We start from the raw sequence: 23,399 nt of genomic DNA, 5'->3' as shown, positions 1-23,399 counted from the left end.
ACCATTGACTCGGACCCTGGATACCCGGGTTTAGATATAAAGACACATTAAATGTTATATTTTAACAAAATAGAAAAATGACCTGAAACAGGAACAAGATAGCCTTTGGCTATTGGATTTGAAAATTTGAATATATCCTGGGTCGTATTTGGGGTCTGAGTCTTGACTTGGCCAAATCTACCTCTTCTGCTGCCTGAGGTGAAAACTGAAATGGCGCCCCACCCACAGCACTACCTCTTCGGACCAGACTGTCATGACAAAGTATTTCAGCTGTGTCTCATCTCTGCAGAGTTTTCCACACAGACATGTTAGGTTCCTGACTTTTCCATCATCCCTCGTCCGATAGTGACCCAAGAGTATTATCCTGCTGCAACACCCAATACTGTGCTCACTGTGCTCCCAAATGCCCCCAAATACAATACTTACAAAATAACAGTGCCATACAGAAATTCTCCAAAGTGCTCCCAAAAATCCCACCAATAGTAATCATTCTCTTCCAGAGTGTCCTCATTAATAATAGTGTCCCATACAGTCCCCCCAATAGTGATAATGCTCTTCAAGAGTGCAGTGTCCTTCAAATTGTGCCCAATATTAATGCCCCTACAATAACCCTAGTAGTATTAAAGCAGCTATGCCCCCCTGTAATGCCCCCAGTATGTATAATATCCCAGTAGTGCCCCTCATATGTTTATTGCCCCCAGTAGTGTCAGTAGTAATATTTAATACCACTCGTATTTATAATTGCTCTGCTGTAGTGCCCCCAGTATTTTTAATGTCCCCAAACAGTGCACCTTGTGTTCATAATCCCCCTCTCTGTACTGCCCCCTGTATTATTATAATGTGCCCTAGAAGTACCCCCTTTATTTATAATGCTCTCCCCTCTATACTGTACCAGTAGTGCCCCTGTATTATGCCCCCCATCAGTGTCCTCTGTATTACTATAATACCCTCAATATTAATAATTGCCCCCCTGTAGGGCCCCCAGTATATTTAATGTCTCCAAACAGTGCCCCCTGTATTTATAATGTCCCCTCTCTGTACTGTAGTATTGTCTCGTGTTTTATTATAATGTCCCCCAGCATTGCCCCCTTTAATTATAATGCTCCCCTCTCTGTACTGCCCGTGTATTTTTGTCCCCCAGCAGTACCCCCTGTATTTTTAGGTCTCCAACAACTACTGTAATGTTCTCCAGTAGTGCCCACTGTATTTTTATGTCCCTCAGCAGAGCTCCCTGTCTTTTTACATCTCCAGAAATTACTTTAATGTCTCCTAGCAGTGACTCCAATATTTTTATGTCCCTCAGCAGTGGCCTGTTTTTTTTGTCTTCTAGCAGTGCTCCTGGTTTTTGTATGTTCCCCAGCAGTACCTTCTGTATTTGCATGTCCTCCAGCAGTGGCCTCGGTATTTGTATGTCCCCCAGTGGTGCTTCCTGTATTTGTATGTCCCCCATCAGTGCACCCTGTATAGTGTTGAGTGAACCCGAACTGTAAAGTACCAAACTTTACGATTTTGGGTACCTGGACCCGAACTTTGCCGGAAAAGTTTGGGTTCAAGTTCGGTGTTCGGGCATTTAATAAAGCTTGTTGAAAGGCTGCAGGTTAGCCAATCAACAAGCTTTAAAGCTGTGGGCACTTAGAAGCCATCACAGCCATGCCTAGTAATAGCATAGCTGTGATTGTCCGGTGCATTATGTGATCCAGCCTCTATAAAAGCTGGATCACGTGTAGCACCGCCCATCAGCTCTGAGTAGTGCAGGGACAGGAAGCAGGCAGCTGAAGTGAGGGACAGTGTTAGGAATCTCATCTGGCTATTTGTTCTGTTGGTGACCTATAGTGATTTTTTTGTGGGTGCTATACACCAGCTTTGCACTCTTGGCAAAGAAATATAATAATTAATCTGGCTGTTAATTCTGTGGGTGACCTATAGCGATTTTTTGTGGGTGCAATCCACCATCTTTGTACCCCTAACACAAAAATATGATAGTTAATCTGTCTGTTAGTTCGGTGGGTGACATATTCCCATTTTATGTGTGAGGTACACATGCATTGCATATGTGACAGGGAAATGAATATAGTTAATCTGTCTGCTAGTTTGGTGGGTGACATATACCCAATTTTTGTGTGAGGTACACCTGCACTGCATACCTGACAGGGAAATAAATATAGTTAATCCATCTGTTAGTTCGGTGGGTGACCTCAAAGAATGAGGAGAGCATCAAATAAGGCCTTATGCACACGACTGTATTTTGTTTCCGTGTCCGATCATTTTTTTTTTGTGGATAGGATGCGGACCCATTCATTTCAATGGGTCTGCAAAAAACGCGGACAGCACACCGTGAAAAACACATACGGTCGTGTGCATGTAGCCTAAGGGACATGGCCCTGGTCGCGGTTCTGCTGGTGTTGGTGGAGCTTCTGTTGCAGGGAGAGGACGTGGTCGATCTGTGCCAGCTACACGCCCAAATTAAACACCTTCCTCAGGTGCACGTAGGCGACAGAATGTTCAGCGTTATTTTGTAGGCCGGAATACCGTTGTACGAATGGTGAGGCCAGAACAAGTAGATCCAGTAGTAGATTGGGTGGCTGATATTGCATCCAGTTCCTTCACATTGTCTCCCACCCGTTTCTCTGCTGAAAGCGCAGAGTTGGCACCTGCAGCCCATGGGCATCTGTCTTTCACCTCACCCACTTGCAAATCAGCCAAGCAGTCTGAGCCCCAAGTCATGCAGCAGTCTCTTATGCTTTTTGATGACTATACTGGCAGGGTTTCCATAGGCCGTCCACATAGCCCTGCCCCATAAGTGGAAGAGATTGAGTGCACCGATGCCCAACCACTTATGTTTCAGGATGTGGACATGGGAGAACCACCGCCGCATATCTCTGATGATGACGAAACACAGGTGCCAACTGCTGTGGCTTTCTGCAGTGTGCAGACCAGCAAGACATTGGCATTTGCCCCCCATCCCCGCCCCGAGAATGTAGTTGTAGTGAGAGCCAGGGGCAGACTGAACATTCCGGGTCAGCGGCAGGGAGAGATGAGTGCTTCCATTGTGTGATCATCTCCATATTCATCTGTATCGCCGTCCTCAGGAGAGCGATACAGATGAATGGTGTGGCGGAGCAGGTGAGAGGCGTCTCCCTTGCCCGGCCTGCAGCCTAGCAGAGGCCGGTGCAGGCGGCACAAAGACGTCATCGCGCCTCCTGAACCGTACACAGTGGGTCACAGGCCGGAAGAGGCCTGCATTGCATCGCAGTGTCATGGAGGTAAGTATAAGTGTTTATTGTTTTAATTATTTTTAGTACAGTATGGCAAGAAGGGGGGTGGGTCCCTATATACTGGCATATTATTGGGGGGAGCACTATCGAGAAGGGGGAAAGGAGCACTATGGGGGCCCTATATATAGGCACATTATGGGGGGAGCACTATGGAGAGGGGGAAGGAGCACTATAGGGGCATCTAATGGAAGCCCTATATACTGGCACATTATGGGGGGGCACTATGGAGAAGGGGGGAAAAGAGCACTTTGGGGGCATTATATAGAAGCATTTAAATACTGGCACCCATTTTGGTGCCACTATGGGGAAGGGGGGAAAGAAGCAAAATGGGGGCATCTATGTGGGGCAGTCTATAGGGGCATTTTATACTGCCACATTATGAAGGGCACTATGGGGATGGGGGAGGAGCACTATGGGGGCATCTTCTGGGGACACTATATAGAATGGGGAGGAGCACTATGGGGCATCTTCTGGGGGCACTATATAGAACGGGGAGGAGCACTATGGGGGCATCTTCTGGGGGCACTATATAGGAGTATTTTATACTGGCACAAATTATAGGGGCACTATGGGCACCTTAGCTCAACTAGGGGCACTAAGTGTTTTTTGTAGTGGCACACAGTACAGGTCATTGGATCACATGAGGGCACTCTGGGGACATTGACTCTACTGGGGGCACTAAGAGGAGTTTTTTTTTTTACTGCCACACGACGGAGCATTTTTTTGTACTGGCGCACATAATAAGGGGGCTTTATTACAACTAGGGAACTATGGGAGCATTATTACTTCTGGGACACAATTACTGTTGGGGGCACTGTAGGAGCACTATTACTACTAAGTGCACTCTGGCACAGAATTATTACTATTGTTGGGTGTGACGAATACCACACATTGTGCCCGCTTGACGTCGCCTACGTCAAGCTCACGAGTCACAGTATGGTCAGGTGTTACCAAAAACGTGACGTTACGCCCTCCAGAGGAGCAGGTAAGGTCAGCTTGGTACAGTTTACACAGACACCTCCTATCCACGCGGGCACAGAGAGGCAACAAGCTGAGAGAGCCTTTTCACTGCCGCAGTGAAAACAGAGCTGTCTCAGCCTGGGTATCTGCCACCAGCTTCTCGTTTGATATAAGCCCGGTCCGCTAACGGGATTATATAGAGTGAGAAACCAACCCGCGGTAGCTTATAACTAGGCCAAAACATGAACGTGGGGATTGTGATCGAGATACAAGATAGCACAAGATTAAATTATATATTTAATCATCGTAAGGGCACACTAGATATTACACAATATACACAGAGCATATATACAGTGGTATGAGGTTACAGAAACACGTTATATGGGTACAACAGGGTTAAGCAGAGCAAAAGTCAGTTACCTGGCAAGATGAATGTTCCTTTCGGTTGTGGTGTGTTCTTTGCTGTAGTCACATGAAGGGCAGTGATCTCAGCTAGTTCCTGGGTCCCCCTAAACACATTACATGATGTGACCCTTCTTCAGAGAAAGACACGCCCACTTGCTGGCACAAGCCTTTTAACCTGTAGCCGGCCCCTGTGCTGGACTGGCTGCAAATGACCCACAAAACCCTATAGGGTTCATAGCTCCAGTCCAGAAGGTCACAGGGAGATGGATCTGCCTGGGTTCTGGCTACAACTAGAGTCCAAACATGGTGCCGCTATTGGGTGTCTGTGGGGAGATATGTATATCTCCCTTTCCTGGCACCCTAGCCTCAAGCAAAGACCATGGGCACGATCATCGTGGCCACCGGGACACAAATATGTATCTGGTTTGCGCCTGCGATGGCCGGGCGATTTATTATTCCTTATGAGATGTAGGTGCAAACATGACTGGAAGGTATAATTGATCCTGGCAAGGGCTGATACCTCCTGCTGGTGTTTTTCCTGCGGGATCCAGGCTGTCTGACTGGAGGTGTGAAATGTAAATAAATATGGCCTGCTAGGAGTTCTCTGACATATGGCTGAGGCTTTGAAGCAGGGCCCTCATATGGAGTTCACTTCCTCTGCTATCTGTCAGCAAATGGTGTTTGTGAGGACATGGCTGCCAGTAAATATTAATCCATATTCCTCACATTGGGATTTTGGGGAGCACTATTACTGTGGGGGCGCCCTGGCACAGTATCAGCTTAGCACAGTTATTTTTGGGGGACATTATGGTTACACTATTAGTGTCAGGGGCACTATTTGCTGGGTGCAGTTATTTTTTAGGGCATTGTGTTCCAATAATTATTGAAGGAGGCGCTATCTGTGTGTAACTAGTATTTTCAGGGGGTTTATCGGTTTCTACAGTATAGTTTTGGGGGGCACAGCGTCTCAGTATTGGGGGTGCATAATGGGATGTTGAGAAGGTGTGAGGAAAAGTAGGAAACTAAGATGTCTGTCTGTTTGTCAAACTCTGCAGAGATGAGAGATGGCTGAAAGAAATCATTATGGTGGTCTGGTCTGAATGGAGAAGATGAAGAAAGAGAACATCTACATCAAAGGAGACGTCACTGGATGTAAGAGGTATGGGCGCGATATATGGGTGGGGCTGTGTGTGGGTGTGGCTTGAGGGCGGGCGGGGACACATGGGCCCCATAATCTCCTATTGCCCGGAGAAGTGCCCCTCCCGAGAGTAGGCTCTGGATCCACCACTGCGGCAAGGGGGGGAGGGGTGAAGAGTGGGTGGAAGATGATGTGGAGGATGATGAGGTCCTAGACCCCACATGGAATTAAGGTCATGCGAGTGACGTGTGCAGTTCAGAGGAAGAGGTGGTGGCCACACAGCGCCAGCCGCACAGCAAAAGAGGGAGCAGGGTGCAAAAGCAGAGTGGCCGTTCTCTAGCCAGTACGCCTTCTACTGCCCACTGCACCCATGGACTGAGCACACCAAAGCCAGCTCCAAGGAGTTCCCTGGTGTGTCAGTTCTTCAGACAATATGCTGACGACAAGACGCGAGTGGTTTGCACGCTGGGCAATCAGAGCCTGAGGGGAGGCATAAATATTCTAAACCTGAGCACCACCTGCATGACCAGGCATCTAAATGCAAAGCACGAGCTGCAGTGGAGTAAGCACCTGAAAAACCACGAAAGATCTAAGGCTCCTCCTGCTGCAGTCTCGGCCTCTTCCTCCCCCTCTGGAGTGACAGTGGCACCTGCCACCCCGCAAAAAGAGGATGTGGCACCAACACCACCACCTCCGTCACCGTCACCAAGCATCTCCACACTGTCCCATGGAAGCATTCAGCTGTCCATCTCCAAAACACTGTAGCGAAAGAGGAAATACCCCCCTACCCACCAACAATCCCTGGCCCTGAATGCTAGCATTTCAAAATTCTTGGCCTTTGAAATGCTGTCATTCCGTCTGGTGGAGACAGAGACTTTTAAAAATATAATGGTGGTGGCTGTCCCACAGTACGTGGTTCCCAGCCACGACTACTTTTCCAGGCGAGCCATCCCTGCCCTGCATAACCAAGTAGTGGACAAAATTAGGTGTGCACTGCGCAATGCCATCTGTCCACATAACCACCCATACGTGAACCAGTAAGCACGGACAGGGGCATTCTATCTCCCTAACTGCACACTGGGTAAATGCAGTGGCGGCTGGGCCTGAGGCGGATCGCAGTTTGGCGTATGTCCTTCCGCCACTGAGGATTGCAGGACATTTCTCTTTGCCTCCTGTTGCCTCCTCCTCCGCTTCCTCCTCTACCACCTCTTCATCCGGTCAGCGTAACACCTTCACCACTAACTTCAGCACAGCCAGGGGGAAACGACAGCAGGCTGTTTTGAAACTCATCTGTTTGGGGGAAAAAACCCACACCGCATAGGAGCTGTGGACGGGCATGGAACAACAGACCGATGAGTGGTTGGTGCCACTGAGTCTCAAGCCCGGCCTGGTGGTTTGCGATAACGGGCGAAATCCTGTAGCAGCTCTGGGCCTAGCTGGTTTGACGCAAATAATGAGAGGCATAGAGAGGGCACTCACTTATCCGGTGTTTACATGGAACTATACGACATATTTGAACTAAAAAGTATTTTATTCAAATGAATGTGCAACACAGTTTGATAAGATAATAAAATCAATAAAACACATAAAAACAAAAAAACTTTAAACAAAACCCCAAAAGAAACACAAAAACGCAAACAAAACGCAAATAAAACGCATGTGCGTTTTTATGGGTAACAGTCAGCTATTACATATCTCATTAATAACAACCAAGAAAAAGATCAAAAGGTTACCACAAGAATATACATCTACATCTAAAATACGAAAAAAAATATCAAAACCTCACACAACACACACCCAATACAAAAAAAACTAAAAACATTAAAAACCGCAAACAAAACGCTGTGAAAACGCATATGCGTTTTTATGATCAACACTCAATTACCACATATTCCATCAAACCCAAGGTAGCAAACGATCAAGAAACTAGCACAGGATGATACAACTACACCCAATACATGCAAACACAAAAGAATCACACTTGAAACCCAACTATGTTTCTTAGGAGAAAACCAATTCACAAAAAAATCACAAACACAAATGCAGAACAAACGACTAAATAATCTTCATCCAAGGATTTCAATGGCCTACAACTCAAAGAAGACCAAACTGAGACATCAAGGCAAATACAACATTGCTTCCGAATAAACCAATCCTTAATGTTCTGAAATAGAGTAACACTTACAAACACCTCCATTCATGCGATTACCACTGCGATTTACTTAACAATACGAATGAATACCAAATCCAACAAAACCCAAACCAGATCTTCAAAATCACCCAATCAGACAATTGTAACGCCCATTTTCAGGAAAACTGCTTAAAATACCCTCACAAGTTCCAGTACACCACTATAAGCCACTGAGGAAGGAGCAGAGAATAAAGCTCCGAATTTTTATTTTATTTTCACATTGTATATTTTCCTCCAATTCATGGACCCATTCATATGACTTTTTATGATCACTACAAGACTGGCATACGAATTCCACTACCAGGACAAGCATCCTGAGGAAACACTGGAAGTCCAACCATTTTGTATATACATGCACATGTTCCCACTGAAGTTCACATATCGCACTGAAGTTCTATTAAACCCAATACCCAACTAATACCTAACCAAGGGTCACCCGGCACGAATATCCACACACCTAGCACTTCAGCAAACTTTTATACATCTGTGTACCTAACCTCCTATGTACTCAACACCAAATTGAACACTTGACAATCTATGTATGTATGTATTGGATGTATTCAACACAGATAAATATGGCAAATAACTACAACTAAGATACTCTCACACATCCCAACTGAATATCCGTCCAAAATCTCAACACAGCCATCCAAGAAAGAAGACCCCTCACCCCCCAACAATATTTCTGCCAAAAATTGAATAATTAGATATATAAAGAAACACACAATTTTAAACTCCATCATCGTCTCTGTATTTATTCCGTGCAGCAACGTATGAGAGTGTGCCTGTCATACCCATCTATAATCATATGCATAACCAGCTGTTAATAATTGGCGTTAATGGCTAATAAAAAGGATATAGGATAAAGTGTAGTAGTATATCAATGCACTTTATCAGACCAAAAGTTTGGACACACCTTCTCATTCAAAGAGTTTTCTTTATTTTCATGACTATGAAAATTGTAGATTCACACTGAAGGCATCAAAACTATGAATTAACACATGTGGAATAATATACATAACAAACAAGTGTGAAACAACTGAAAATATGTCATATTCTAGGTTCTTCAAAGTAGCCACCTTTTGCTTTGATTACTTGATGAGCTTCAAGAGGTAGTCCCCTGAAATGGTTTTCACTTCACAGGTGTGCCCTGCCAGGTTTAATAAGTGGGATTTCTTGCCTTATAAATGGGGTTGGGACCATCAGTTGCGTTGAGGAGAAGTCAGGTGGATACACAGCTGATAGTCCTACTGAATAGACTGTTAGAATTTGTATTATGGCAAGAAAAAAGCAGCTAAGTAAAGAAAAACGAGTGGCCATCATTACTTTAAGAAATGTAGGTCAGTCAGTCAGCCGAAAAATTGGGAAAACTTTGAAAGTAAGGGCTATTTGACCATGAAGGAGAGTGATGGGGTGCTGCGCCAGATGACCTGGCCTCCACAGTCACCAGACCTAAACCCAATCAAGATGGTTTGGGGTGAGCTGGACCGCAGAGTGAAGGCAAAAGGGCCAACAAGTGCTAAGCATCTCTGGGAACTCCTTCAAGACTGTTGGAAGACCATTTCAGCGGACTACCTCTTGAAGCTCATCAAGAGAATGCCAAGAGTGTGCAAAGCAGTAATCAAAGCAAAAGGTGGCTACTTTGAAGAACCTAGAATATGACATATTTTCAGTTGTTTCACACTTGTTTGTTATGTATAATTCCACATGTGTTAATTCATAGTTTTGATGCCTTCATAGTCATGAAAATAAAGAAAACTCTTTGAATGAGAAGGTGTGTCCAAACTTTTGGTCTGTACTGTATATATGAGATGGAATATTCCACTAGAATCACACAATAATATGTAGCAACATCAATAAACACATTCTGTGATTGTTAGTATTTGTTCTATTGAGCATTCGGTCTGAATGTCTTATCTTGATCTGGCATAAAAAAGTTGGTCGTTCTTATATTCTAGAATGTCAAGTTTAGTTGTGACTAGTTCAGTGCTTTCATCAGGGTCTGTTATGAATACAGACAAATCAATGTGATCGCCACTGCTCCTTACAGGGCTATCTCTGGTTATCAACACTTGGTAGGTATTACAGAGAATATGAATTAAATGGTTACATTACCAATCCTTGTGTATGTCCAGAAAAACTCTGTGTTCAGAGCTTGGATGTATGGCGGCAGCTTTGAGGTCTGTGTTTACCACGCTGATCCCGGCATCCCACGTGGTGTCCCATGTGTTCTCAGGATGCCGGCTATTCAGCTTACTGCTGCCGATTCAGTTGGAATTCCTGAGCGCTCCTATCCACCGGGGATAAATATAATTATATTAAGTCCAGCATGTAATTAGTGGTGATGGTACCAATCTTGCATGTACTGTCTGCCTTTCAAATTCAGACGCGTTACAGAGCGTCCCACTCCTTCATCAATGCTAGACGGTACTATGCTTCTTTAGTTCTTTTTAAAGGAAATTCATCAATTGAGAAGGAGGTGTTTGTTGGTTTGTCAGAATCAATACCAATATATGGAGTGGATTAGATCAAGATTACACATAATCACATTGCTTATTTACGGCTTCCCTGTATAGAGTATTCTGATTAAGATCTTATTTCATATGCAGACTTATTCATGGATGGTCTGTATATAGTCCAAAAAACGCACCTGCGTTTCTCATGCGTTTGGGGTGCGTTTTTTCATTTTAGCATATGTATATGGCTGCAAATTGTAAATATTTATTCAAATTACAAACATAAATGCTTTTTCCCTCCTTATCTTGAATAAAAAATTAATAACAATGACAATTTGAGTAAAATATAACATAATTGTGCAAAACGTAGCTGTTTCCCTTTTTATATAGAGAGCAATTACAAAGTATCATGTTATCATATCCACACAGGCAATACACTATGCAGAATGTAAATATATCCCTAATTGTATCATCTTTGTCTTTTTCTTATTTATTTTTATGACTATTCATAAGTCCTGTTTAACCTTTCCTTTTTGTTTTTTGTGGGTTACTATTATATATTTTATATTATTCTTAAAATTTTCTTCTGCATATTGATCTTCCAAGTTTTCAAGAGAAGGAAGAGGAGAGAAAGAAGAGAGGTGGGGGCAGGAGGCCAGTCAGGGAGGGGAGATCGAGGTGCTGGTAAACAACCGGATCGCGATGTCCCGTCCCCGATCGTCATATGCCCCATTGCTGCAGGAAACCAAACAGCTCCATCTCAGCATTCAGGCCTGCAGGGATTATTGTATCAAATTCAAAGATTTTTCACGACTGTTGGCAACCTGGATGCCTCCTCTCCATTACTTTTTTTTTTTTCTCCAGGGCTACAAAGGTGAGTTTAGATGGATCTTTATTATGGTGTAATTTGAAGTGAGTTATTTTCAAATCCATTTCTAATATTTGTAATATGTTCTGACACCCTTTGTTTTAATGTTCTCTTAGTTCTACCTACGTACTGTTTTCGACAAGGTCATTCTAAAATGTATATCACATCTGTCGTATCGCAACATAGACTATCTTTGATATTGTAATAAAATGAATTATGAGTTGACTTTACTTGTACTGTCTTTTTAGGAAATTGAGTCATTTTACAATTACTGCACCTTCCGCATCAGTGAAAGCCCTTTGAAAATAGCCAGCTTGTCTTTGGGCCTATTGTCTTTCTTTTCACTGTTGGTGCGACTTTCAAACTTAGAATGGGTGCTTTGGTGTATGTGATCTGAGGAGTAGTAGTTAGTATAGGCCCCACTGTCTTGTCTCTCAATAGATGATGCCAATGTGTTCTGATAATTTTTTCAACTGTTCGATATTGTGAATGAAAAGGTAGTATCATACCTAAAATATCATTTTGTTTGCTTTCCTTCTTATTGGTAGTGAATAAAGTCTCCCTATTCATATCTCTTACTTTATTGAATGGTGTTTCTATTAATTTATCTGGATATTGTTTATCTAACAATTGTCTTAATTGTATGGCTTCATTCTCAAAATGCTCATCCAATGTTCAGTTCCGTAGCCATCTTGGGAGGTGGCAACTAGAAAATAAAATGTAACAGTTTTTCATAATAGGTTTATGGTAGGTATTGCAAATTAGTTTATAATCCACATTGTTAATTGTTAAATCTAAAAATTCTATCTGTTGTTTACTTATATTAATGGTGAACTTCAAATTTTTCTCGTTGTTATTCATCTGTAAAATAAAATCATTCAAAAATTCTTCTGGATTTTGCTAGATAAAGATAATATTGTCTATATAGCGACGCCATAGTACCATATACGTCCCCAGCAGGTGGCTGATGATGTCTGCTTCCCACTGAGCCATAAACAAATTGGCATAGCTGGGGGAGAATCTGGTACCTATGGCTGTGCCCCTTTCTTGTAAGTAAAAATCTGATTCATAAGAGAAATAATTATGGGTCAAAATGTATCTAACACCCTCTAAAATGAAACTGATCTGTTCCTGTTTTAATGAACTGTTGAGTTGTAGTTGTTTATTTAGCGCTTGTATTCCTTGATTATGATCAATAATTGGATACATGGTGCCAAGTATCCAATGGTCTTAGACTTCTAATTTCTCCAGAGTAGATATAATATCTGTGGTATCTTTTATGTTGGAATGTATCAACATTAATATACTGTAAGTAAACAACAGATAGAATTTTTTGATTTAATAATTAACAATGTGGATCATAAACTAATTTGCAATACCTACCATAAAACTGTTATAAAAAACAGTTACATTTTATTTTCTAGTTGTCACCTTCCAAGAGTAAGGCTATTAAACATCCCTACGAGCCAATTTAGATGACTTAAACGGAACTGTACATTGGATGAGCATTTTGAGAATGAAGCCATACAATTAAGACAATTTTTAGATAAACAATATCCAGATAAATTAATAGAAACATCATTCAATAAAGTAAGAGATATTAATATGGAGACTTTTTTCACTATCAATAAGAAGGAAAGCAAACAAAATGATACTTTACTTATGATACTACCTTATTTATTCACAATATCGAACAGTTGAAAAAATTATCAGAAAGCATTGGCATCATCTATTGAGAGACAAGACAGTGGGGCCTATACTAACTAACTTCTTTCTCTCTTCTTCCTTCTCTTGAAAACTTGCAAGATCAATATACAGAAGAAAATTTGAAGAATAAAATAAAATATATAATAGTAACCCATAGAAACAAAATGGAAAGGGTAAACAGGACTTATGAATAGTCATAAAAATAAATAAGAAAAAGACAAAGATGATACAATTAGGGATATATTTACATTCTACATAGTGTATTGCCCGTGTGGATATAATAACATGATACTTTGTAATTGCTCTCTATATAAAAAGGGAAACAGCTACGTTTTGCACAATTATGTTATATTTTAGTCAAATTGTCATTGTTATTAATTTTTTATTCAAGATAAGGAGGAAAAAAGCATTTATGTTTGTAATTTGGATAAATATTTACAATTTGCAGCCATATACATATGCTAAAATGAAAAAATGCACCACAAATGCATTAAAAAAGCAGGTGCGTTTTTTGGACTATATACAGACCATCCATGAATAAGTCTGCACATGAAATAAGATCCTAATCAGAATACTCTATACAGGGACACCGTAAATAAGCAATGTGATTATGTGTAATCTTGATCTAATCCATTCCATATATTGGTATTGATTCTGACAAACCAACAAGCACCTCCTTCTCAATTGATGAATTTCCTTTAAAAAGAACTAAAGAAGCATAGTACCATCTACCACTGATGAAGGAGCGGGACGCTCTGAAACGTGTTTGGGTTTGAAAGGCAGACAGTACATGCAAGTCTGGTACCATCACCACTAATAACATGCTGGACTTAATATATTTATATTTATCCACGGTGGATAGGATCGCTACGGAATTCCAACCGATCGTCAGCAGTAAGCTGAATAGCCGGTATCCTGAGAACACATGGGATGCCACGTGGGATGCCGGGATCAGCGTGGTAAACACAGACCTCAAAGCTGCCGCGATACATCAAAGCTCCGAACACAGAGTTTTTCTGGACATACACAAGGATTGGTAATGTAACCATCTAATTCATATTCTCTGTAATACCTACCAAGTGTTGATAACCAGAGATAGCCCTGTAAGGAGCAGTGGCGATCACATTGATTTGTCTGTATTCATAACAGACCCTGATGAAAGCACTGACCTAGTCACAACTAAAATTAACATTCTAGGATATAAGAACAACCAACTTTTTAATGCCCGATCAAGATAAGACATTCAGACCGAATGTTCGACAGAACAAATACTAACAATCACAGAAGCCGGCCATATGGAATGTGTTTATTGATATTGCTACATATTATTGTGTGATTCTAGTGGAATATTCCATCTCATATATATATATATCCTGGTTCCATAAAGTGCATTACTATACTGCTACACTTCATCATATATCCTTTTTATTAGCCATTAACACAGATTATTAACAGCTGGTTACGTATATGCTCTACATAAATTTACCTATAAGGATATGGAGTAATGTGCACACTATAGACAAAACAGAGGTGGATGTTTTAATAATTGTCATATTTTTATTACCTTTTTATTAATTGTATTATCTTATAAAACTGTGTTGCGCATTCATTTGAATAAAATACTTTTTAATTCAAATATGTCGTATAGTTCCATGTAAACACCGGATAAGTGAGTGCCCTCCATCCCTCTCATTTTGTCCTTTATTGTTATTTATTGGCAAGGGTGTTGCCATTGGAGAGTGCACCTATTTCTATGGATATGTGTTGGTTGAGCCACCTTTCAGTATATATCATTAATTTAGGTTTGAAGCACATCCCTTGCCTGAAGCATGTGCTGAACTTGGTGGTGCAGAGGTTCCTTAAAAATTCCCCCGATATGTCAGAGCTGCTGCAGAAAGTGCGGGCCGTCTGTGCGCGCTTTCGGCGTTCTCACCCTGCTGCTGCTCGCCTGTCTGCGCTGCAGAGTAACTTCGGCCTTCCCGCTCACCGCCTCATATGCGACGTACCTACAAGGTGGAACTCTACCTTGCAAATGCTGGAGAGACTGTGCGAGCAGCAGCAGGCGATAGTGGAGTTTCAGCTGCAGCACGCACGGGTGAGTCACTCTGCAGAACAGTACCACTTCGCCACCAACGAGCGGGCCTCCATACGGAACGTCTTAGCAGGAGGCAGTATTTCAGCAACAGCAACTGGGTCTCCAAATTGGGCACATGGCCTGAGCTTGCCCTTTACGCCTTGGAGGTGCTGGCCTGCCCTGCGGCCAGTGTATTGTCCGAACGTGTGTTTAGCATGGCAGGGGGGTGATCACAGACAAGCGCAGCCGCCTGTCCACAGCCAACGTGTACAAGCTCACGTTCATTAAAACTGATCCTACAGGACTTGTCCGTACCTTGTGCTGAATAGACAAGTATACCGGCCGCACCCAGCCATTGTCAAACTCCAGCGCACTTTCTCTTTGCATTCTCTTTTCTCTTTCCCAATGTTTTGGGGCCTTTCCAAATTTATAAAAAAAATAAACAAATAAATAAAGGAAAAAAAAAAAACAACAAAAACAGTGTTGGCTACCTCCTCCTCCACCGCTTCTACCTACACCGCCACGTCCACTGCCTCCTCAACCTCCTACTCCTCTTTGACCTCTGCCTCCTAGTTCAAGATTATTATTTTTAAAGATTATTATTTTTACATTTTTTCTATTCTATGTTATTTTATGTCATTTCCCTATCCACATTTGTTTGTAGGGCAATTGTCCTACTCTTACCTCCCATTTTGCTTCCTTTTGCAGTCCTCTAGCCCTAACTATGACTACTGTATTTTACAGGCATTTTAGTGCCCCAAAGTTCGGGTCCCCATTGACTTCAATGGGGTTTGGGTCAAGTTCGGGTCCCGAACCTGAACTTTGAGCCGAAGTTCGGCCGAACCCGGCAAACCCGAACTTCCTGGTGTTCGCTCATCCCTACCCCTGTATTTTTACGCCCCCAGCAATTTCTGTAATTTCCCCCAGAAGTGAACCCTTTAATGCCCTCCCCTCTTTGGCCAGCAGTGAGGAAAGAATTTTCACTTGCCTGTGCCGGGACACAGTGGGGTGTGACATCATTATGCTGCCTAAGACCCGGAGCAGGGGATTATGGTAATCACAGCAGCCTGCACCGTTGTACTTCTTCATAGACTTCAGGCCTAGTGGCCTGAGGACTATAAGAATGAAAAGCGCTGCCTGGGGAAGATGTGGTGCTGTTTGACTCGTCAGGGGGCTTGGAGGGTCACCCTGACAGGTGGGGGACCCATTCAATTGCATTGTTTGTGTAGTGGTCATGACCACCACTGAGGATAGGTCATCAGTATATGACACCCAGCACCCACCATTGATTAGCTGTTTGAAGAGATTGCAATGCTCTGGTAAGCCTCTGAGCTAGACTCCTATCCAAGTAAGAATTTGGAGACAGTGCACAGTGATAGAGCGTGAATAGTCTAATAAAGAGCAACAGGGAAAAACTGCAGTGTCCAAATCAGCAAAGCTGAGGGAGACAGTACAAGCTCATGGTTGTGATTGATGGCAGCGATGCCTTATGTACTCATACCGAAACTAGACATGATGTGTAGTGAGGAAGGATGGTCAGTATGGCCAACATGCTATTACCTTTACTTTCATCCTGTAGCACAACTGGAATTGTCTCTCTACAAAAAGAGTAAGTCTTCATTAGGAAACGAACCTATAAAATGACAGAATAACAATGCATCAATAATTCAATTCTTATCGTATATGTTGGCCCTAACTTAACTATTATTTCAGCAATCCAGGGTAGGGGTAAGGACGAGGGGACCAAAAGCAGACTCCAGCTGGATCTATTTACCAGCTATAAAATGTAAGGAGACAATAACAGTTTGGTCTTAGAATTCACACTATGCTTGACAACTCCAGATGTTACATATTGTCACCGCCAGCTCTCTGAGAAGCTGTGGCAGACGTTCTTCTGTACCTCTTGCATGATGTTCTTTGTTTTGGTTTCACTTTGTCATCTCTTTTCCTTCTCCCAGCTGTCATCTATTTACACTGATTGCCTCCCTTTATATTCCCTCCCATACTGCCTCACTTTGCGGTTTATACTACCTCCTGGATTGTGTTCACTGCAAGAGGCTTGATTCTAGGTGACCCTGACTCCCTCCGTATTAAGTGCAGGGAGCCGGTGGTCGTGTCCCCTCACTATTATAGGGTTTTCAGGTGTCACTCAGTCTAGGTACGAGGGCATGCCATTATCTATCATAAAGATCTTTGCATGGGTAAAGCAATCAGGGAGAGCTCTAGGGGTTTTATAGGGCTCACCCATATGTTCCTTAGTTTGGGATCAAGTCAGTCGGATGTTTATTTATAACTTCCAGTTTTCTGCAACACCATCCATGACATTATAAACCGTCAAGTGAGGCAATATGGGAGGGAATATAAAGGGAGGCAATCAGTGTAAATAGATGTCAGCTGGGAGAAGGAAAAGAGATGACAAAGTGAAACCAAAACAAAGAACATCATGCAAGAGGTACAGAAGAACGTCTGCCACAGCTTCTCAGAGAGCTGGAGGTGACACATGTGCAATGATCTAAAAATCTCACTGACATTTTCTGTTCTAGTGGTGTGGTCCTGTACTGCATCAAAATAAAAATTGCAGACAGCATACAGTAATTGTTTTATTTTCTTGGTGGTGAATTTGAGGGAGCAGTTGCACATTTTTTCTTCATAGGCCCTTCCCTGTGGCCATGAAAATAAAAGATGTGAACCAAGGTTAGGCACCTGCTTGGTCTCTGAACTCACCTGTTCCAGAGTGACGATGAAACTCGAAGCTGGAGGCAGCCGGTAATGGTTTACCACATAGATGGGGAAAATGCAGAGTACACACGTCTGGCTGACAAGCAGGAATATCCCCAGACAGGTGGATAGCAGGAGCTTGTGCTTTGACTTTGGATACCAGGAGCCCCAGAAAGACAACACTTTGTAGGGCACCAGGAGCGAATATATGAACAGGCAGATCCATGACCAAACCACAGTCCCAAACTGCCCAAAGGTATAAAAAAGGAGATCAAACTCCAGAACTAACCTGATGATAGAAAACAAAACTCAGAGGACAAAGATATACAGAGATCTGCATCAAGAAAAGTGGGTAAAACAATAAATAAAAAATATACAGAAAACCAATAGCGTTATCTTCTCATGGTGGACGGAAGCATGGTCGGTTATCAAGGTTGACTGCAAGGACCGTGTCCAAGAAGCTCCTCTTCTGGTATGTAGGTATGGGGTTCCTCAAACTATACAACATGATAGAGGTACACACTTCCCAGCAGTCGGACAGGACATACTAGGAGCATTGGAGACAGAATAGGCTCACACACCGTCTATCATCCACACTGAAGCTCAAGATTTAGAAGGCAATGGCAGAGAATCAAAAATCTGGACTGAATGTCTCCCTATTGCTCTTTGCTCAGGAAGAACCACCCCAATAGGAAAACAAGCATTAGTCCCACGAGGTTCTTTTTGGGGTCCCCCCTCCCAAGATGGTATTTTCCACCATAGATGCAAATGTTACTTTCTGCTTTCACCTCATTATGTGGGGGCCTGCAACAGAGATTGATCTATATATAGATCCTTATTCTTTACCCAAGCCCCATTACCTGAAGTATTCTGTGTGAATTAGTGTCTATGCATTGTCCCTCACAGCACTCTGCGACACTGCACAGGTTAACTCTCTCTTGCTCTGTTGGCAGGTGCTAGGCTGTAAGTAGGGATGAGCGAATCAACTTCAGATAAAACATCCGAAGTCGATTTGCATAAAACGTTGCTACTATACTGTATGGAGCGACGTACAGTATTAGAATGTATTGGCTCCTATGAGCTGAAGTTATTACTTCGCGAAGTCTCGCTGGACTTCGGGTAATAACTTCAGAAATTAATTTCTACTGTTAAAAACCTTTTACTGAACTCGGTTTCAGTTCCAAGTGGTACCTTGTAATGTTCAGGCTCCAAAACCTCGGAACCGAAATCGGCTTTAGTTCCAAGGTACCACTTGGAACCAAAGCCGAGTTCAGTTCCAAGTTTTAAAGTGGTTTTTCATTCTAATAATTAGAGATGAGCGAACTTTTAAAAAATTAGATTCTCCGGTTTGCTGAATTTTTGGGGAAAAATTCAGTTCGATCCTAATTTATTTGTGGCGAATTACGTTAAGAAACGGCTATTTCCTTGCTGCAGGGAGTCTGTATAGTGGTGTAGAACACTGTGCCTTGCAGTAACACGCATAGGGAGTCTGCTGTGGTAGTGGAATAATACCGTGAGTCAGTATGACATGCAGATGACAGGTGTCGCTCTTAAAATCACTGCACACTTCACTTATTTGGGCAGTCAAGGGACCAAATAACTCAAGTATGCACTCCTTTTACACTGTCAATTGATTCCACGTAGATGTCTACAAAATCTGTTCTATTAAACACGTATACAAGTAGAGCCCCCCGACAGAGTGGAGAGGGTGTCAGCAGTAAGTTTGTGTTGACGTCACTGATTATTTTGCCCTTCCTCTGATCCGTTAGAACAATAACCTACAAAAAAACGGATCCTGTCTGTGGAGCATACGCCTTCACTCGGTCAGCATTTCGTCAGTAATCCATCAGTATTGCTAATGATCCACTCCTATATTCATGCAAATATTCGTGAACGGAATATTTGCATGTCTTCTGTGTTTCGTTCCCACTCCTGCTGTTGGCTACCAAATCACCAGGCAATTCTTTTCTTTCTTTTTTTTTAACGGGGCATAAAAAACAACGTTTATTTAACAAACAGGACATTAATTTAACACATATAAAATACAACACAGAAAGGGCAAAAAAAAGTGCTTCATCAACAAGAATGGATTGGCGAACAGTGTCGGGGTGACCACAATGGTAATGGATATTGATCATGAAATGTATGGGGTTATGGCTGATAACTGGAGGACAGTCCAGCAAACACGTCAACTGCAGCTCAATCCTACAGTCCAGGCTACACAATCACAGCTGGAAGGTAACTGGTCGGTGTACAGGCAACACCCGAAAATCTTAATAAATAAGCCTTATTATGTGCAGGTCTCACAGCCGCTGTAACAGAATGGTAAGAAGTGGTATAACATATAGTAAGCACTGCAGGGATCATGTCTAAGACATGTAAGATGTCCAGGGGGTCCCGAACATTGTGGACGAGGTCCGAGATGAGAGTCGTCCATGTGTTCAATACTGGATGTTATAGATGGCCAGCTCCGTGATGAATCCCAGCACTTGGATTAGGTAGTACTTAGTGAGGAACTTCACTTTTCCTTCACAATACGCTGATGCCACATGCTGTCACCTTGGATTCTAAAGTGTCTTAACAACTGCGAGTAAAGACATTGGAATAAATTGTCCACTTCCTCCAACGTGACCTCGTCCTTTGATTATGAATATCATTCCATAAAGTCTTGAAGTCCTCAGTGTGGCTGGCATAAGAAATGTCCATACGAGGTTCGACTGTCACAGAGAAAACAAGCTCTGTGGCCGACACTGATCCAGACATATCATACCCGGTCCACATCGCTGCTAGCCACATATGGTCCTGAGAACTGATCACCAGCTTACCGAAACAACAGTCAGTTTCTTTGGAACCACGTCCCTACGATAGCCGTGTGCGACTCGGAGCCGTTATACAGGAAGAGCGGGAGGCAAGTAAATGTCTTTGATAACACCTCCAATAGATCGTCTGTGCTTGCCTTGGTGAGTGGAGGCTTGGATGAAATCTGTATGAGCACAGCCAGTGGATCTCTGTCCTTTCCTTTGAGTCCAGGTAAACAGGAAAATTTTGCTTTTAGGTTTAGCTCTGAGCAGGGACAGACAGCAGAGGGCCCCTGTGCAAAGAATTTACCTGGCTTCCCCCCAAAGCACACATAAACATAGGTCATAGGTAAAGATTAATACAATGATGTGTGGCAGCAGAAGGGACCCCAATTTGTCATCTCCCCCCAATCCTACAGGGAGAGGAAGTGGTGATCAGGGGTATCAAAGATGGTGGAGACCCTTTAGATACTGTGGTGCTTAAGATTCGTGAATAACTCCACATAGCATGGATAAGAGATGGGCCTGCACAAGAGGTGTTGGCTATGTCTTACTTGGGTCCAAGAGGCAATACAATTATAATAGTAGGGGAATGCTCATCTCATCGCTGGAGGGGGGGTGGGCTGGATGGTTAGGGGGGTTATTTAATATTGTTTTTCTTTTGTTTCTTTTTATTCTTTGGCTATGACAAATGAAGAGGTATATCTGTATGTCTTGATAACTGTCTGAATGACCAAGTGTACTGTATATACCCAATTCTATGCTTGCTGAAGGATTCTTCTTTCCTATGTGTTTGTAATTTGAAAAAATATTAATAAAAATTATCTGATAAAAAAAAAAAAAAGCTACTGTGGTGCGTATTAAAGGGGTTATCCAAGAGTATAAAATGTCCCCCCATGTGCCGGGCCCCTCACACTGAATATACTTATCCTGCTCCCTGTGCCGCTCCTGGTCCCTGCACCGCAGCTGCTTCTCCCCGTGCATGGGGATAACCCCCTTAATGCCCCCACGTTGTAATTTTTGCCCCTTTGTGCCAGCACACAGTAGTAATCTCCACATTGTGCCCCCTTCACAGTAGCTATGGACAGATTATGTGCCCCCTCACAGTAATTATGCTAGATATATGCCCCCCTTACAATAGTTATGGACAGATATGTGCCCCTCACACAGACCCATTGAAATGAATGGGTCAGGATTCAGTCTAGATGATATGCATTTACACTGGCGCTGGATGCGCCAAAGTAATGGAGAGGCCGGCGCCTCTTCATGACTTTGACAGAACCACTGCCAGTTTAGGGGTTATTAAGACCAGAGCCTAAAACCCCGGTCTTAATAAATTACCCCCTGAGTGTCTGGGCAACACTTTTAACCCCTTTGACACGACACGGGCCATATGTATTTTGTGATCTTCAAATTACAGATGACGCCCATGTGCCATCTACTTTTTTTGCAGACCCATTAACTAGCCTGCACGTTGCGGACCAGTATAGGACGTCACGTTTTCTATCCTCTGCGGAACAGACATACGGATGCGGAAAGCAAATGACTTGTATGTCCATTCTGCACAAGATGGAAAATGTGACGCATCCTATACTTATGGACTGCAGACCCATTTAAGTTAATGGGTCTGCAAAAACATACAGATCGCACATGGACGGCATCCATATCTTGCCGATCGCAGACTGCAAAATACATTAAAATGTAGCCTCACAGTAAGTGGGTAAGGGACAGTCACAGGAGGACCAGAGGGGGACAGGGGGGAAGACTGGGGTAAAAAAAATAACATACCAAGTCAGGTTCAGTGCCTGGCTGGGACAGTGGGCTCACAGGAAGCCTCCAGTCCTCACTCACCTCCTCCTAAATTGCTGCGGGCTTCACACATTCAGCACCAGGAGCGCTAGGTGAGGACCAGATGTGGGTGGGGCTACTGCCAGGGGGGGAGCAACCACAACACTAGACAGGGCGGGGCTACTGACATTGCTAGAGGCGGAGCTAGGACACAGTGAAGTGGCTCAGCACAGGCCTGGCTGAGCTGGTGTCAAACTCTTCATGACGCTGCCCACCAAATGGCAGGACTGAGCTGTAAGGAGGCGGGGCCATCGCAGATGCAGCTCAGGACATGCTGCCCAGGCCCTGCGCCTCAGAGCTGTGGATGGCGCAGTAGGTCCTGAGACTGAAGTCAGATAGTGAGGTGGGCCCCTTCTACATGCTGGATGGTGAAGCGGGGAGCCTGCTGCTCTCTGCTTCACCATTACAATCAGCTATCTGTGCCTCCTGTGGACGCACAGACAGCTGAGCTGGAGGGCCCCCTAATAGGCTGGGCCCCTGTGCAGCTGAATCGTCCGCACAGGCGGAATGTCCGCCCCTGGCTCTGAGCCCACTTCAATGGCAAGACGCTTTTGCTTCTCGGCAGCTATGTGGGCAGACAGGTGCTTGGAATACTCTTTCAGTGTGGTGTATGAGAAATTATACATCGGTGTCAGGCTGTACAGAGTCCATTGTTTTTGAAGGAGCAAAGCAGCCTGTGCCGGATCAAGAGTTTCCTACAAGGGGGTGCACTGCGGGATTTTTCTTTTAGACAAGCTTCGCAATGCAGACCATTGACGTACAGAGGTCAAGCTTCCGGGACGATACCTCAAGCTGTGAAAATGACTGCTCCTTCATGCCGATGACCTACTTTTGGGGGTTAACACCCCATCGGTTGGTGTTTACATATCCTTGCGATAAAAGATGTTCCCGTTCACTGACTGTAAACAGAGATCTTGACAGACAAATGTATCAAACTCTGCCGCCATCTTTCTAGGCGCCA

The 23,399-nt window shown here is 43.4% G+C and overlaps 1 protein-coding gene across 1 annotated transcript in view; it reads right to left on the bottom strand.

Moving 5' to 3' along the window:
* LOC120993920 (sterol O-acyltransferase 2-like) overlaps nt 1–23,399 on the bottom strand; it is a 123,593-nt gene that overhangs the window by 83,004 nt on the left and 17,190 nt on the right. The window contains exons 2-3 of the mRNA XM_040422383.1: nt 17,799–18,081; nt 16,635–16,707 (exon numbers count right to left, since the gene is read on the bottom strand). Coding sequence (XP_040278317.1) covers nt 16,635–16,707; nt 17,799–18,081 — 356 coding nt within the window. The remainder of the gene's footprint in view (nt 1–16,634; nt 16,708–17,798; nt 18,082–23,399) is intronic.

Source organism: Bufo bufo, chromosome 3 (genome assembly GCF_905171765.1).
Source record: "Bufo bufo chromosome 3, aBufBuf1.1, whole genome shotgun sequence".
Classification (NCBI taxonomy): domain Eukaryota; kingdom Metazoa; phylum Chordata; class Amphibia; order Anura; family Bufonidae; genus Bufo; species Bufo bufo.
Note: the sequence above shows the minus strand (reverse complement) of the source record. Positions and strands in the feature narration are given on the sequence as shown.